Genomic DNA, 18,224 nt, shown 5'->3' with positions numbered 1-18,224 from the left:
AGAGATGTTGCCATATAATATTAGAGATTTATATGGAAAGAAATTTATGTGGCTGATTCAGGTTATATCTGGACTTCTGCTGCTTCCTGAAAACTACCAGCCAAACTATACCATATGATTTTGGAGGTAGTATGTCCAAAGCTAGGCAAAAAAATCATATCCTTCATCTAATGTTATATTGTGAAACCAAAAGAGACAGTTACTACTTTCTTGATTATAGATCCTGGACAATAACTTAACTTTGTATAGTTTCACATTTCTCTATCAGTAACATGGATAATTTCTGTTTCTTTATGACGTCCTACAGTTTGTTTATAGCCATCAAATGAAATAATATATGAGTGCATATTTCAAACTGTATGCTGCATACATATGTATGTAACTCTGAAGAGTTTAAGGAGTATTCCATATTTTTCTCAGAGGTACTCAGTATATATAGTTCATAGCATCTTTATAAGAACTCAAAATTTGTTGATGCATTTGTATTTATTTTTCCTCATGGCATGGAGGTAGAGTAACTCAGGATATGAGCATGGTTGATTATACCCAATGTTTTATGTGAAAAGCTGAAACTTATTAAGAGGTTTGACTTATTTGGATTGTACTGTGTCAGAGATAAAATTGGGACTCTTCTTTCTCTCTCTCTCTCTTTTTTTAAAGGTTTTATTTATTTATTTATTCATGAGAGACACACAGAGAAAGAGAGAGATGCAGAAACACAGGCAGAAGGAGAAGCAGGCTCCTCGCAGGGAGCCCGATGTGGGACTCGATCCCGGGTCTCCAGGGTCATGCTTTGGGCCGAAGGTGGTGGTAAACCGCTGAGCCACCCGGGCTGCTCCTCCCCCCCCCTTTTTAAAGATTATTGGAGGGACGCCTGTGTGGCTCAGTGGTTTAGCATCTCCCTTTAACTCAGGGCATGATCCTGGGTTCCTGGGATCGAGTCCCACATCAGGCTCCCTCTGCCTATGTCTCTGCCTCTCTCTCTGTGTTTTTCATGAATAAATAAATAATCTGTAAAAAAAAAAAAAAAAAAAAGATTGTTCTCCAGAGAGTGAGTTTGCACATGCAAGTTGGGGGAGAGGCAGAGGGAGAGACTCTCAGGCACACTCCTCAAGCCCATCTCAACCCATGAGATCATGACCTAAGCTGAAACCAAGAGTTGATCGCTTAACCAACTGAGCTATCCAGGTGCCCCGGGATTCTGATTTCTTAATTTGACAGAAACAGCTTCCCTAAAAATGTATATTACCTATGAAAGATAAGGTAGTATATGCAGATCTGTTTGAGATTCAGTTTTGTACAAGTTATGTAAATTACAGGCAATATTGAGCTGAATATACTGAAATAAGAGAAAATTATACAAGCTAAAAGCAGAGGCTTCTAACTTTCTGGAAAGGGACAAGGTACAAATTTGTTGTGTTGCCTCAGGGTTTTCATGTCTCTACCAGCTTGGGAAAAGTGCTGCTGTTACCAAATAGGAGTATCAGAATTCTTTCCTCCATCTTTATTAACCAGAGAGCCTGCATGAATCGGGCTAAAAAAACAGTACATGTGTGTGGAACAGAGGGAGTGTGCGTTCTCAGATTGCTGCTTCCTTATCAAAGTGTGTGACTAGGAAAGAGCTACCATTTGTGAGAGGGGACAAACAATGGCACAGTAGCTCCTTTTGACCTGTAACAGGCCTCTGCTTTAGGGATAAATCTCCTCACATTAAACATAGAGTTTTGTGCATGTATTTGCTTTCTCCTGTAGAGAGGATCTACTGTTTTCACCTGATCATCTCCAAGGTGTATTTGCATTGATTTGAGAAGGATAAAGGTGAAGAAACATAGGATCTGGAGCCAGACCACCTGGGCCTGGCAGTCCCACCTGTTGGCGGTCTGACCTTGGTCATGGTATTTAACCTACCTATACTGTACGTTTCTTATCTGTAAAATAGGGATAATAATTGTACCCCCCTCATAAGGTTGTTGTGAGAATTGTGGCAGGCATATAAGGAGTGCTCAAAAATATTAGCTGTCGTTATTATTGTGGTTAATGTTACCTTTGGACAAATGAAGGCAGAACAAGAAAGCCCCTTAAATATTCTCTTCTAGAGGAGGGCTGTTTAACTTGCCCATGCTTCCCCAGTTTCAGATCTCTTAAGAATTCAGGATCATAGTGTGACCATTGCACTACATCACCAGTTTACCAGATGGATGACTCACCATGTGGGCTTAGTTTCGTGAGAGAAAGCAGTGGGGATGAATAAACCTAGTGCTGAGGAAAAACCATTAGCAATAGCATCACCTCACATTTATTGATGGGATGCAGGGAACCGTGCACAGACTATGGTGGAATGAATGTCTGACCCTCCGAGGAACCGATACTTATTCACCAGGGACACAGGAAAGGGGTTTGAAGAGGGCTGTGATGGGACAGAAGTGGCATTCATGGTGTGCTCCTCAGACTGTAAGATACAGGGTCAGTGGGCCCAGAAAGGGAAGTGAAGAGATGATTTTTCCAAGAAGGCAAATGACAGAGAAAGGGATAACTGCAGAGAGCCCCCTCAATAGGGAGACAATAGGAAGACTCTGAAGCCAAGGTGGGGGCTTTTCGAGAAGTCAAGGAACTGCAAGGTGTCAAGGAGAACTTGGTGCTGAATAGTGCTGCAGCAGAGCAGTCAGAAAATGAGTCAAGGGAAAAGACTTTTGGGCAGTTTTTAGAAACTTTAGGAGGGATGGGAATGGAAGCCCAACTGTCCTATATCTACCACATCAGCCAACAGCCGTACTAATCCCTCCAAATGCTAGGTAGAGGGAGGAGACAGGAGGATTGGAGCTGGGACAGTTGAGGTTGTAAACCTTGCTCCATATATAGTGTTTGTAATTTATTATAAGAACAAATAAGTAGGGGCAGCCCGGGTGGCTCAATGGTTTAGCGCCACCTTCGGTTGAGGTCGTGATCCTGGAGACCCGGGATTGAGTCCCCTGTCAGGCTTCCTGTGTGAAGCCTGCTTCTCCCTCTGCCTGTGTCTCTCCCTCTCTCTTTCTGTGTGTCTCAAATGAATGAATAAATAAAATCTTAAAAAAAAAAACAACAAATAAGTAAAACAAACACAAAAATAAGTGCAAAATGAGGGATAAATTGCAAGGTAGATGGTGAGTGGTTAGAACTGTGAAGGCCCCTTAGTGAGTCTTCAAGGGTGAGTGGAGTTTTAAGAAAATATTTTTTTTGGAAAGGAAGTGGGAAGCCAGTAGCCCTTGGCATGTGGAGCATGTGTCAGGTAAGTCTGAGGAATGAGGCCAAGAAAGTGTGAGCTTTTGAGGATATCAAAAAGCAAGCTTTACCTGCAGCAAGAGTAGTGACAGTTTTGGGGTCAAAGAGAAGTCTTTGAGTTTCAGTGGACAGTAGAACCCTTGGATGACACCTAAATCTGTACTTTGCTCTCGTGTCCATCGTTAGAAATCCGGCAGAATTGTGTGTGTTCTGGATTGTGCTTACTGGTCCAGGGGAAGGAGAAATCTGACTGGTTGGTACGTTGCCTTCTCTCCTCAGCGCAGAGGTGGGTGGGATCCTTCTGGACTCCTTAGCAGAGGACTCTTCCTCAGAGGCGTATGCTTCTGTTAATTGAACTTGGTTGTGATTTGATGGTTTTAAAAAATACAACCCATAAACCAAAGTAGCCCTCTTTCCCTACCATATTTTTCACTCTATAAATTCTCTAGCTTTTGTTGTTGTTGTTTTTTTTTTTTTGAAAAAAAAAAAAAAAGTCATAGGTAATACCAAGCTAGAAGAGTGTCCCTTCTATTATTGAAAGGTTTCAGGAATGTGTTCCCACCATATAGCCAGACTTCTGTGTTTACTCGAGGGAAGAGAAGCCTCTTTACAGATCACTGTCCAATGTCTGTCTCATAATTGGTTCCCTTTCTCTTTTTTAACATCCAGCCCACCCTGTTCTTTGTCTTCTAAATACATGCATCCAGATCATATGGCATCTCTTTGATTTAAAGATACAGAATACCTCATAAGCAAAAACTGGGCCATGACATGGCTATTGATGTGAATGTGTGAGCAGGTGGAGTTGGTGCCAAGCAGGTACCTGAACTAGATTACGTGCTGTTACTTGTTGCTTCAGCCATAACTACCAAGTCTCTAAGCACTCTATAGGAGGAAGCTGAGCCCCATGGCAGACACTCTGATATTGAAGCCCAGGTGTGCATACGAGCTTTACTTACTGGCTACATGACTTTAGACAATTCATACCAACCCTTTCTGCCTTGTAGTGTTGTTTAGGATTAAAACCAAAACAAGGATAGTAAATGTGTTGGGATCCTTGGGTGGCTCAGCAGTTTAGTGCCTGCCTTCGGCCCAGGGCTGTGATCCTGGAGTCCCGGGATCGAGTCCCACATCGGGCTCCCTGCATGGAGCCTGCTTCTCCCTCTGCCTGTGTCTCTGCCTCTCTCACTCTCTGTGTCTCTCATGAATAAAGAAATAAAATCTTAAAAAACAAACAAACAAAAAAGGACAGTGGATGTGAAATTGCATTGTGAAATGAAACTCCCTGAAGATTTATGTCTATGCTTTTGTTTGCTTTCTAGAGTGTAATTCTTTTAATAAATAATAAAATCACACTGCTCCAAAATCAAATTACAAGAAAGCATATCAAGGGAAATCTTATTTCCCTGTCACTCTCTACTCTCTTCCCCTTCCCCTCTTTCAGGTTACCAATTTCTCTTAGTTTCTGTTTTATGTTTTTAGCATGTTTTAGTGCATCAAAGGTAACACACCATATTACCCTGCTCTTGCTCTCACTTCACTAAACAGCATGTCTTGGAGGCATTTCATATCAGTATGTTTCCGTAATGGGACAGCTTGGTTATTTTCCATTGTCTGGATGTACCATAGTTTATTCAACCAGTTCCCTTACTAATGGAACTTGGGGTGTTTCCAGTCTTTTGCTGTTACAAACAATATTGCAGTAAGTTAATATATATATGATACTTAGAGCAGTGCCTAGCATATGGTAAGTGCTAAGTGAGTATTAGTTATTGTGCATAAATACATAAAGTATTTCTGCAACTATTGTATGTCTGTGGGATAAAGTCCCTGAAATGGCATTAGTGAAGGTGGATAAATGCATTTGAAACTTTTGTAGATATTGCCAAATTCCATTTCATAGGGATTGTGTCATTTTGCACATTTACAGCATACCCTATAGAAATAAAAGATATTAAGGCTGCTTTACACAATGGGCACCTAACAGAAGTGGTTGACAGATTATCATCACTTACTTATCTGTAGAAATTATGTATGTTCATACTTGGAGACTAGGCTGTGCCAAGGCTTTAGTGAGTGATGGGTTTTCATTTAGACTATGCTTCTAATATTTTCCTACTACTTATCCTACCTTTTTCTCGTATTTTTCATGATAATAGCAGAAACATGTTCATTAAGCATAGCACCAAAGTTAAAACTGTAAAGGAGAAAAGATTGATAAATTTGACTTCATAAAAATAAAAACGTGGAGTGGACTAGAAAGCATCACAGACTACATTAGAAGGAAAATGACATGACAGGAAAAAAATGTGTGCAGCCATGCTAATGTATTAATATATGGCATGTTATTACCGATCCCTGTGAAAAAGGGAAATATACCAGGTAAAAATAGGCAGAGGCCCCAGATGGGAAGTTTGCAAAAGAAAACTATAAATACAAGTAAATACACAAACACAGAAAGGCTTAAATTGGGCCCAAGAAGATGGTTTGTAATTATAGATACCAAATATTGATGAAGATTTAAGAAAATTAAATAGATAATTAAGGATATGTACAAAGATTTAATTGCAAAAATATTTATAGCATGAAAAAACAAGTCAGACTTCATCAGTAGGGGATGGGTTGAAATTCACTGGTTTACTCATCCAAATTCAGCACTTAAAAATTATGATGTAAATAGTTGTATTCTTTAAATTAATATGGAAAGAGATGAAGTGGAAACCGGCCTGTGTGGTACTTTGTAATAAAAGAGTATATGTGATGTCTTGTTTTTATTAAATGTACAGAATCTACACACACCGAAACTTTATCAAAGACTGTATGTAAAATCTGAACACAGCTTATCTCAAGATGGTGAGATTGTAGGCAGTTCTTAAATTTATATCTCTCTTCTGCTCCTCAACAACCTCTTGCTCATTTTCTTCCCTTTTTTTTTTTTTTTTTTTTGCTCATTTTCTTCCTTTTCATCTTCCTCCTCTTCCCATGTTTACAAAATCTCTTTAATAAGCATTGTTTGGGTAATCTTTAGGTTTGGGAGTCAAAAACCAATGTAAAACTTAATTCAGAAGTTTTGAGGAGAAAATCACCTAACCCATTGTATAAAATTACCAATTTGTTATTTTTTGTAAGGTTTCTTCCCCTGTGTACCTGGATTTGTAACATGGTTTTAATTATATTAGATACATCGTTTTTATATAGTTTACTCTCATTGCTTAAATATTTTCCATGTTGTTTCCATGGTCTTTGCAACTGCATTTTAGGTTTAATTTCATTTTAAGCTAATGTTCCGTGAAGTAGTTTCAAACTATTTTTAAAAAAAATTTTTTTACACAAAGAGAGAGGCAGAGACACAGGCAGAGGGAGGAGCAGGCTCCACGCAGGGAGCCCGATGTGGGACTCGATCCCGGGTCTCCAGGATCAGGCCCTGGGCAAAAGGCGGCGCTAAACCGCTGAGCCACCTGAGCTGCCCAGTTTCAAACTATTTATTAGGAAGTTGGAAATATGAGATAAATGCCAGTGAGGTTTTTGTTTTCCTTTCTTGGAGGCTTTCTTCAACGTTGAGTTATCACCATCAGATGAAAGATTGGCAGTGACTTAATGAAGCCATGAGAGTCCAGCCTCCTTAGGTCCCTTCTGCCAGACACATCCATCAGAGCAGAACAGAAACTGGATTTTGTCACACCTTTTTCAAAAACAGTCCCCCCCCAAAAAAAACACACCACATCAACCCCAAATCATGTGTTAGTGAGGCAAAGTACCTCATAGAAGATAGCAAAAAATACATCTAATTCATAACTGATAATATATTTATCACTTTAATCAAGTCTGAAAGGTTGAAATGTAAGATCTCTGGTAGAATTTCAGAAAACTCTTCTCAGGTAAAGATCTTCTTTCCCTTACACTAACCTTTTCAAAACTATTCTGTTTCTGAGTGAATTTGGCCTAATCAGTCTAGAACTGTATCAACAAACACTGTTTTTCCCTTTACAGACCAATGCTACCCTTTCTCTTCACAAATACAGAAACATTGGCAGTTTTATAAGGGACTGTTCACTTATTTCTTTCTCATTGTATGTAAATAACACTTTAAAGCTTAAGCAAACTGTAATTTCACCTATTTCCTAAAGCTGAATTTCTTTATCCATTTATCTGTTTCCCTAAATATAACCCTGGGATCCTGGTTGCAGATTTTTCTTTTCCTTTTTCCCTGGGGAATGCCTGTTCCTAGTGGCCACAGTGCTTACAGGCTAGAAGCTGTAAGATCAAAATTTTAACCTTTAAACCTGCCTAGGGAAAGGAAAAAAAAAAAAAAAAAAAAAAAAAAAACCAAGCCAAAAAAAACCCAAACACCCTGTCTGAATGGGTATTTTGCTCCTCCCCTATGCAGTGCTTGCTTGGGTTTCAGACATACTGATCTTAATCTGAAACTCCCAAGACACACAGTATACAACAGTTACAGCAGCCCAAGTTCATTATCTGCTCAGGGTGCAATTACCTGGCAGCCACCTAGAGCGTGAGGTTTTTCTGGGCCCCCAAAGAACTCATATCCTGAAAAGAGAGACTAATCAAGGCAGGTCCTCTGGGTAGGGACACTCTGGGTAGGGTGGATTGCAATTGATAGGAGCTTTAATTTGTGAGGACTTAATCTAATCTGCTTTTGGAACAAGATAGTGTACATGTATTTATTGTCCATTTTCTCTGTGCATTCTTTGAAGACTCATTTGATTGTGTGATGATAGTATTGTCATAAGGACACAGAACTTTATTACATGAATCTGCCTCTGTCCTTCACCTGCCTCACTGCCCAGAGCTACTCCAGGGATTTATTTAGCCTGCGTTATGTTAAGGGGAAGGATGACTATTGTCTCAAATGGCATGGTGTTTAGGAGTCTGGTTTCCTGTCCTGAAAGCCCCTTTTGGGGAAGGCAGATAATGAATTTCTCAGGAAGCAGTTACTTAGGATGCAGCAGGAAATGGTACTGGTTAGCTCTTCAGTTGACCCAGTAGACAGAGTTGTCTGTCCGTCGATAGAACTTGGTAGCAGTATAGGTGATAGTGCAGCCAGGTCCTCGACTGACTGGCAGAAGGAAAGCCAGGGACTTGGGAGTCTATAATCAAGCCAGGAGCCAGAAGCCGCCCAGGCTGCAACATGGACCTGTGTTCCCTTGTCAGGACCTTCCGTTGAGAAAAGGAGCTTTGGATCAGGAGGCTGGCATCATGGACAAATATGCCTTCCTTTACCCGTCCTGGAGGGAGCCCATAAGCACTTCGCCAGGGCATTTTCTGGTGATGATAGACATCCCGTGCCACATCACGGGGAGCTGTCTTTGGCTTCTGTCAGAGGTGAAGAGGGGAAGTGGGTACGGGCCACCTGACCAAAACAGTTGTGTTTTCATGTTAAATAATATCCTCTGTTACACCATTTAGCTTACACAATTAGATTTGCCATCCTGTTGTGTTTTAAGTACTTAAATCGGTCTGGCCTGTAAAGCAGCGGTTGTCAAAGTGTGCAGGTCCCTAGGGCCCTCTTAGGAGGGTTGCAAGGTCTTCCTTCAACAACATATCTGTGTGAGGCCAGACTTTGCTTCCTCTACTTCAGCCAGAGAACAGATTGCAACAGATTGAAGACAGAAGCAGATAAAAGAATTCACCTGTCTTCTGTGAAGCCAGACATTAAATTGGAAAACAAAGCCACTTTTCTAACTAAAGTTTATTTTGTTTTGGAGAATATAATGATTTTTTCCTAAAAATATATTATTTATATTCATGTTTTTTTCATTCTTATGAATTAGTATTTTTAACTTTTGTTTTAATTTCTAACATGGTAAATATCAGTAGCTGTTGCCTACATAAACAATTTTTGGGGGTCCTCAGTAATTTTTAAGAGTGTGTCATTTGGATTCAGGGACCTAGAAGTTTGAGAACTACTGCACTAGAGGACTACCTTGGGAGAAATACCTATATCTTCTTCCTTTCTTTCGGTCCTATGTAGTGAGAAACTATATAGCACAGATACAGATTTGTACAAACAGTTTGAAAGAAAAATGGCTCAAGTGTCAGGTACAGAACAGGTGCCAAATACAGTAAGATAGGTGATGATGATGATGATAACTGCTAGTGCCCCTGAGTCCTTGGATGTGTAGGTGTACACAGTACCTCTATGTAGATTCACATTTTTGTGCTCTGTGCTCTCTCCTTGACCAGTTCTTTTTTTTTTTTTTTTTTTAATTTTTATTTATTTATGATAGTCACAGAGAGAGAGAGAGAGAGGCAGAGACACAGGCGGAGGGAGAAGCAGGCTCCATGCACCGGGAGCCTGATGTGGGATTCGATCCCGGGTCTCCAGGATCGCGCCCTGGGCCAAAGGCAGGCGCCAAACCGCTGCGCCACCCAGGGATCCCCCACCAGTTCTTGTTTTAAATACATACACTTTAGTCTCACATTTTAATTTTGCTCTTTATATCATCAGTGGCTCAAGCGAAGCATTTCCCAAGCATTTCCCCCTGCCTGTTTAGATTTGTTGGATTTATGTTCCTGAAAGGGAATTTATTTTGTCCTAGTGGAGCCTGAGATACAGGGTTATTCTTCCTAATGGGAAAAGGCAGGCTTCTAAGATGGATAGATGATTGCTGACACCATGTTTTGTCTCACCTATGCTTTCAACCTGGGGTGCTTGTACAACTGTGCCTCTCTACAGCCCTCCCCACTAGAGAGGTCCAGAAACCCCAGGTTTCAGGTTGCTGAGGAAGGCCTTCCAGTGCTGCCTGAACTTCACCACAGATTTCCCACTAGGAAAGTAAAGACTGTGTAACTTGCATATGTGTTATCATCTGCAAATAAGTGGCTACCTGGCCCCATCAGGTTTCCCCTGGCAGCTTATTAACTGGTTGTAGGAATTTACAGTAGGGAGGAAGGTAGGAGATGAGCCGGTAATGCTGAGAGGGTGGGGAGGGTAAGAATGGAACTAGTGTGCTTGCCCTTCTGATCCTAGAGATTAATCCCCTTGGTGTGGGCTATATGAACACGAAGCATCTCCTCCTGTCTTCTGGGGCCATGCGCTCATCTTCAGCCCAAACAGCCTGGCCAGTGCAACAGCACCAGATATGGTAACGTCTTTGATCTGAGGCCCAGGTCTGAACCTTACCTGCATGACTGGAGCCTGTCATTTACTTACTCTGGAATGTCACCCAGTTTTCTCATTGATAAAAGTATAGGCATGCCCGTCATGTCTGCTTCACAGAATTGTTAGTAAGACTTAGATTAAGTGAGGTTATATAGATGGGAAAGCTGAAAAACATGTGCAAATACAAGTTTTGTAAAACACTTTTTTATAGTGCCAGTAGGGTTCCTGCCCTTTGCCCGTTGCCCTCTGCATTCACGAGGCTTCTGTTCTTTTCTCCAGGTTACCTGTGCATGACAGATGAGTGGTTCTCTGAATATGTCTACGAAGTGGTGGTGGACAGGAAGCATGTCCCTGAAGAGGTGCTAGCCGTGTTAGAGCAGGAGCCCATTGTCCTGCCAGCCTGGGACCCCATGGGGGCTTTGGCCGAGTGATGCTGCCTCCAGCACTCTTCCTCCTTTGGGACCTGAAGTAGCTGCAAAAGACAGATCCAAGGACTGAAGCCAAAGTTACACAGGTTCCCACAGGACACAGTCAGACTCTTGGATTTCTCCTCCAGGAACCTCTTTGGAGAAGTGTGCTTTATGATGAAACAAAATATTCTTAAAGGAAAGATCAGGTCACACTATGTACTCTCCTCACCTCCAACAGCTCAGGATCTCTTCGCATTTTAATCAGATGTAATTGTTTGTCTTAATTGTCAAAACAGGTCTGGTGTAGTTAGTGTCTTTTAATAAGACAGGAGAGGATGAGCGATTGAATATGGAGAGAAAATGGACCTGATGCTCCTTGTTTCTAGAGTAGAGTTGGGGAGGGTTATCCTAAGATTTGAGCTTTCAAACTGCATGCTGCCTGACAGTATCACTGTCCTTCCTAGATGGCAGTCACTAAATTCATTTTTTTTTCAAGGTAATTTTATGTGCCTCTGATAACCCAGGAAAGGGAGGTTGATCAAGTCTGACATGATTCCTTCCTATTGTTTGGAACTGTGAGGGAGCACAGCTCTACTCCAGCAGGGTTAGTAGAGGCTTAGAGAAAGAGGAGTGTGAGAACAACTAAAACTTTATCATGATCTGAATTATAATCATTAGGGGGAGCTCTAGCCAAATGGTTTAACTTCTGCCTCTGGAATTGGGAGTTGGGTGGGTAGGAAAAGGTGATACCATTCTTTCTGACAACTAGATGGTGCTGAGAAGCTTTTGAATAAAACACTTTGCTAAATGAGAGTAAGTGGCTTATTTGATCTATCTAAGAGTTTCTTTATTTAGCAACAAAGGGAGGCAACCAGGTGACTCATATTCCTGAAAATGGAAAAACAGCGAGAGAGTTCAGGGCTTCCCTGCTTCAGTTTCTCTGTGGTATAGATAATCCTTGCCAGCTGGTGCCGATCCTCACTAGCTTCTGCAGAGGATTTCCAAGCATCTAAGAGAGCTTGTGTCCCTGCACTCAGCCCTTTCTTTCATCCAGATCCAGGGTCTCTATAAGAGTAAGAAATGAAGCTTTGTTGAGTCCAGCCTTGGAATTGGCTGGAGAGTATGTGATTTACTGAGACTGCATCACTGAAAGCAAATAAGTATAGCATCCTAATCAGCATTTCCATCAGTGCCTGAGCCCCCTACCTTTCTGGCTTTCCTAGAATCTTCTCAGTCCTAGCAGGGATATTGTCTGGTAAAGCACTTTCCAAGATAACATTAGATAAAGACCCAAGCTTTAATCGAAGTGTTTACAATATTGTTGTAGACCCTTGATGTTCCAAGCAAGATAAATAAACCCATTTCTAGACACATCATGTCAAAACCCTAGAACAGATCTTAAAAGCATCTAGGAACACAGATTATTCCCTCCAAAGAAAAGACAATTAGATTGACCGCTAACTTCTCATCAGCATCTGTATAAGCAAGAAGACAGTGAAATATATCTTCAAGGTGATGTGAGAAGTTAACTGTGAGCCTAGAACTCTATACTCAATGAAACTGTCTTTCAAGGGTGAAATAAGATATACTTTCAATCAAACAGAAGGGAAGTGATCCAGTATGGAAGTTCTGAGATGTGATAAATAAGTGCATCTAAACAAAAAGTGCCTGTAGGTAAGTCTAGTAACATTCAAAGAAAGATGAAACTAAAATACACAAAAGTAGATAATTATAATTAGGGAGGTGATTGGACTAAACATACTCCTTGTCATTTAGGAAAAAATATTGATTAATTTTAGACTTTGGTCTGTTAGTGCTTGCTTCATCAGCACATATACTAGACTTTGGTATGTTAATAATTTATCCTAAAATTCTCTAGATTAACTACTAAAAAATAAGGATATAGTTTCCAAGCAAGAATATAATCAATCCATGAAAATACAAGATGGTGAGAAAAAAAAATGCAGAACAAATAGAGTGTCCAAAATAAGAGATAAATGTAAATGTGTCAATAATTACAGTATGTATAAGTGGGTTGTGTTCCTGAAAAAAGACAGATTGTCAAACTGGAGTTTTGGGGGTTTTTTTTCTAAGATTTTATTCAAGAGTGAGAGAGCATGAGGTGGGGAGGGGCAGAGGGTAAAGGAGCAGACTCACCACTGAGCAAGGAGCCCAACGCAGGGCTCAATCCCAGCACCCCAAGATCATGACCTAAGCTGAAGGCAGATGTTTAACTTGACTAAGCCACCCAGATGCCCCTCAAACTGGAGTTTTTAAAAAAGAAATTCAGCCATAAGCTGATTACAAGAAACATCAGCAACCTGGGGTATAAAAAGGATAGGAAAGATATATCAGGCAGATACTAATCAAAATAAATCTGTTGTGGCTATACTAATAATTAGCAAAATTAAGGCTACTCAATAACTAGATTGATTCTTGGGTATATTATTCACAGCCTTCCTGGAGTTGTACAACACAGTGACCTTGGAAATAGGCTTAAAATAAAAGCAGAGATACTAGAGATAGAATCACTGCATAATTATGTGTTTACTTGATTCTCCAGAAAAATATAGATCCTAAATTTTAAATTAGTATGTACCTAATAACCTCAAAATATATAAAACAAACAACTATATGGAAAAATAATCCAAATCATAATGGAAGATGTTAACACACTTCTCAATCGTTGATAGATCAAGCAACCAAAAACTCAACTGAGTATGTAAAAGATGTAAGCATTTAGTAAGTTTGGTATAATGGACATCTATAGAACACTGCATCTAATAACTGCAGATTCTTCTTGAGCACACATGGAACTTTTTCAGAAATTGGCCATGTATTACGGAGTAGAGTCAACCTCAACGAATTTCCAAGTGATTAAGTTAGACTCTAAAATTAAGAGATAGCTAGAAGTTTCCTATATCTTTATAAATTAATTCATAGATCCAAGAAGAAATCAAAGGAAATTTAACCTGAACAATGGTTAAAAAAACAACAACAAAAAACAACCTGCATATCAAAATGGCAGGTCCAGCTAAAACAGTACTTAAGTTTTATTGCATTAAATTTTTATTAGAATGGAAGAAAGGCTGAAAATTGAGCTAAACATTTATGTCAAGAAATTAGAAATGCAAAATCAACCTAAAGAAAGCATAAACGTAGGGAGCCCTGGGTGGCTCAGCGGTTTGGTGCCCACCTTCGGCACAGGGGTGTGATCCTGGAGACCCGGGATCGAGTCCCACATCATGCTCCCTGCATGGAGCCTGCTTCTCTCATTCTCTCTCTCTCTCTCTCTCTCTCATGAATAAATAAAATCTTAAAAAAACACAAACGTGCAGAAATTAAAAATAGGATCAACAAAGCCATAAATTGATCCTTTTTTTTTCTCATAAATTAGTCCTTTTAAAAAATGAAGTAAGGGATCCCTGGGTGGCGCAGCGGTTTGGCGCCTGCCTTTGGCCCAAGGCGCGATCCTGGAGATCCGGGATCGAATCCCACGTCAGGCTTCCGGTGCATGGAGCCTGCTTCTCCCTCTGCCTGTGTCTCTGCCTCTCTCTCTCTCTCTCTCTCTCTGTGACTATCATAAATAAATAAAAATTTAAAAAAAATGAAGTAAATTAACAGATCTTGGCAATTAAAACATACACAAGAAATTAAAAGGAGAATACTATTAGGGCACCTCGGCTCAGTCGGTTAAGCGTCTGCCTTCAACTCAGGTCATGATCCCAGGGTTCTGGGATGGGAGCCCTACATCCAGCTCTCTGCTCAGCAGGGTGTTTGCTTCTCTTTCTCTCTACCCCTCCCCCCGGCACTTGCTCTCTCTTAAAAAAACAAAATATTGGGATCCCTGGGTGGCGCAGCAGTTTGGCGCCTGCCTTTGGCCCAGGGTCCGATCCTGGAGACCGAGGATCGAATCCCACGTTGGGCTCCCGGTGCATGGAGCCTGCTTCTCCCTCTGCCTATGTCTCTGCCTCTCTCTCTCTGTGTGACTATCATAGATAAATAAAAATTAAAATATTTTTCAAAAAGGAGTGTACTATTATAGATACTGCAGATATTTGAAAACTGGAGGATACCCTCAACTTTGTTAAATAGTTTAGAAGACCTACATCCACAACCTCTAGAGTAACAGAAAAGGAGAAACAGTAATCTGGAAAGCAGATAGAGGCATTGGAAGATTTAGCAGAGCTGAAAAAAACTGAATCCTAAGCAATGGTGGAGAAAGCCAGTGCTAAGCAAACCAATTTACATTGCATAATCCCCTGAATATGGTAGTTCCAGCTAGCCATTAAGGGAATTGGGAACAAAAGGAGGGTTACTGGAGATGTCTGTTAGGTTCCCCCTCCCTACTTTGGGCAGCTAAGTAACTGTACATCCCCTGCTCTGTCAGCCAACTCAAGATTTATTCTCAAGGGAGAGAGTTTATGGACACATAACTGAGGATGAAAGTGCCATAAGAGGATAAATGAGTATTTGCATTCTGAATGTTCTCTGCCATGGTGGCTCAGTTAAGCACCCATCTCTTGGCTTCGGCTCAGGTCATGATCTCAGATGGAGCCTTGCATCAGGCTCTGCACTCAGTGTGGAGTCTGCTTGTCCCTCTCTCTCTCTGCTCCTCTCCTGCCACCCCCCCCATAAAGTCTTTCAAAAAAAAATAAAGTTCTGGTGCTCAGGAGATTGGAAATCTCTGGGGAATCTTGACTAGCCTAAAAGGAAGGATGTAAAGAATTATTTTATGGCATAACACATTATTTTATGATCTGGCATAACTATCAAGGATAGTAAGAGAAAAAATTACATGTAAATCACACATAAATATAGATGCAAAAGTCCTAAAACAAAGTACAAAGCAAATCCACAATAAGTAAATAATAATCTTCATAACCAAATATTTAATAAAAGCTAGTTCTCTTTTTCTTAAAAAAAAAAAAAGATTTTATTTATTCATGAGAGATACACAGAGAGAGGCAGAGACACAGGCAGAGGGAAACCAGGCTCCATGCAGGGAGCCTGACATGGGACTTGATCCTGGGTCTCCAGGACCACGCCCTGGGCCGAAGGCAGATGCTCAACTGCTGAGCCACTCAGGCATCCCTAATAACTATTTCTCAAATAAAATTCAGATCCAGTGGAGAGAAACAAACAACATTGCATATGTGTTCTCTGCTGAAGACAAGGGGAAATGAGCCAAAAGTTTAGCTAGAGACCTGAATTGGAGGAACTTGCTAATATTTGGGTGACTGCTGAATGCAGAAATAGGGAGGTGGGACTGGGAACTCTTTAGCTTTACTCTGGCCCCTAGAAAGTCCTTGCCAGCCAGGATGTCTCCGGAGACATGTAGAGTCATGCTGACCCTACACATCCAAGAAGCCAGGACCTGATAATGAGACATGCCTTCAGGATGTGGTTGTGGAGCATTTGCTTGCTCCAGCTTGTCCTTAAAGAGCAGCTTAATTCGAATTTGCTGCTGGCAGCACCAGGGCCCTTGTGCTGTAACTCATTCCTCCAGTTGTGTGGTGTGGGCCAGCAGTGCTGCTGAGCATGGGCACCGCCATTGAGCCTGACTCCTTTAAGTAATTCCAGATGAGCATTCCCATGTTTAGGACAACTTGTTCGAACAGTTGTTGCTGTTTCTGACTCTGACTCTTCTTCCCTGGGGGTCTATGAAACAATGTGATTGAAAATTAGCAATAAGCCAGCCAGAGCTGTTTTGTTTCCTTTTTTTTTTTTTTTTTAAGAGAGAGAACAAGCGGGTTGGGGGGGGGGTGTTGGGGGAGGAGAGACGTAGAGTGGGGAGGATGGGAGGGCAGAGGGAGAGGGAGAAAGAGAACCTTAAGCAGGCCTCACATCCAGCACGGATCTGCTCCATCTCACAACCCTGAGATCATGACCTGAGCCAAAATCAAGAACCTGAGCTGCCCAGGTGCCCCTTGTGTCCCTTTTCAAATTCAGCCTTTTCTGCATTACCACAAAGGGAAAGGAAGACAGGGAGGGAGGGAGTGTTCAATCGTTCGGTTCCTACCAGCTGTAGCTATTTGGGAGCAGGACTGTGAAGACAGGAAACCTCTCTGTGCGCCTCTCTCTGTACAGTTTGAATACTAACTGTTCTCTTTTTTGCTTTGCTTTGCTTACTCCTCTAGAACTCTAGTTCTGTAACTCCTCTTGAAGTGGATGGAGTGCTCTTGGGAACCATCTTCCCGGCTGCCTCATGTTTGTTTTCTTTTTTTTAAATCAGCTGCAGGGATCCCTGGGTGGCGCAGTGGTTTAGCGCCTGCCTTTGGCCCAGGGCACGATCCCGGAGATCCAGGATCGAATCCCATGTCGGGCTCCCGGTGCATGGAACCTGCTTCTCCCTCTGCCTGTGTCTCTGCCTCTCTCTCTCTCTCTCACTGTGTGCCTATCATAAGTAAATAAAAATTAAAAAATAAAATAAAATCAGCTGCAGTTCAGGAGAACAGAGAAGCCAAGACAGGGTAGGCCAATGGTGGAAAGTACTGGAGTGTGGTTGACTTAGAGTTGTAGCCTCCCTGCTTCTCCCCTGGCTGGGGACCTGACTTGCCCATAACAGTGAAGAGATCCTTGGAACATTCTGTGCCAGGAGCACTCGGCCTCCTCCCTCGTGGCCTCTGCCCACCTCTGCAGACTGGACTTCCTCATCTCCTGTCTTATTCACTCTGCTGCTGCCAACCACCCTCTTCCTATTTTGCCCCTCAGACACACCAAGCTCACTCCCACCTCCTCTCCCTAGAGCTCTTCTCTCCCATCTGTGCCTGGCTGGCTCCTCACGACCCAGGTGATGTGAAGGCCAGCTTCCCTCCCCACTGCCTCGACCACTGCCACACCAGCCCTCTCTGCTGCCATCGTGGCCTATTTCTTCACAGCGCTTATCACTTTCTGTGATGATCCTATTTATTTATATGTTTGTCTGTGTGCCCCAAAGTCGATTCTCCCTGTCAGCTCCCCAAGGGCAGGGGCTTTGTCTTGCTCACCACTGCGTTCACAGGCCTGACTCGTGGTAAGCACTGATTGGCTGAGTGATTGAAAATGCCCTATTTTCTGACAGCTCTACTCAATTAAAAGTTTATACATAGATCTGAAGTCTGCTTTCCTATATAACTTGCTCAACGGGGACGAGGAGAACAAAGTCTCTGTGATCTTCATTTCAGTGCTGAGCAGAAAGGTCTAGACTTCATGAAGGTGACTTACTTAAGGCGAGTAGAAAAAAGAGGGAAAACCCGCCAAGTTTTATGTCACTTTTCTCACTGCTTTTACCTTTCTCATTTCAAATCAGCCCAGCACCATGGGAGGCGCAGGGCTTTTGGACTCAGTCTGGTTTTACCACTGTCTGTGTAACCACAGACAAGTTATGGAACCTCTTTGAGCCTTGGTCGTCCTACCACTTTTATTGGAAAATAATATTTTTAAGTGTATTA

At 41.7% G+C, this 18,224-nt stretch overlaps 1 protein-coding gene across 1 annotated transcript in view; it reads left to right on the top strand.

The window, feature by feature from the left end:
- The window catches only part of BLMH (bleomycin hydrolase), a 50,255-nt gene extending 38,651 nt beyond the window's left edge, over positions 1 to 11,604 (top strand). The window contains exon 12 of the mRNA XM_026016146.2: positions 10,661 to 11,604. Within this exon, the coding sequence (XP_025871931.1) occupies positions 10,661 to 10,812 (152 nt within the window). The 3' untranslated portion in view covers positions 10,813 to 11,604. The remainder of the gene's footprint in view (positions 1 to 10,660) is intronic.
- Positions 11,605 to 18,224: the final 6,620 nt, after the last annotated feature.

The sequence above is a fragment of the Vulpes vulpes genome, chromosome 2 (assembly GCF_048418805.1).
Source record: "Vulpes vulpes isolate BD-2025 chromosome 2, VulVul3, whole genome shotgun sequence".
Classification (NCBI taxonomy): Eukaryota; Metazoa; Chordata; class Mammalia; order Carnivora; family Canidae; genus Vulpes; species Vulpes vulpes.
This window is presented reverse-complemented; position numbering and strand designations above follow the sequence as displayed.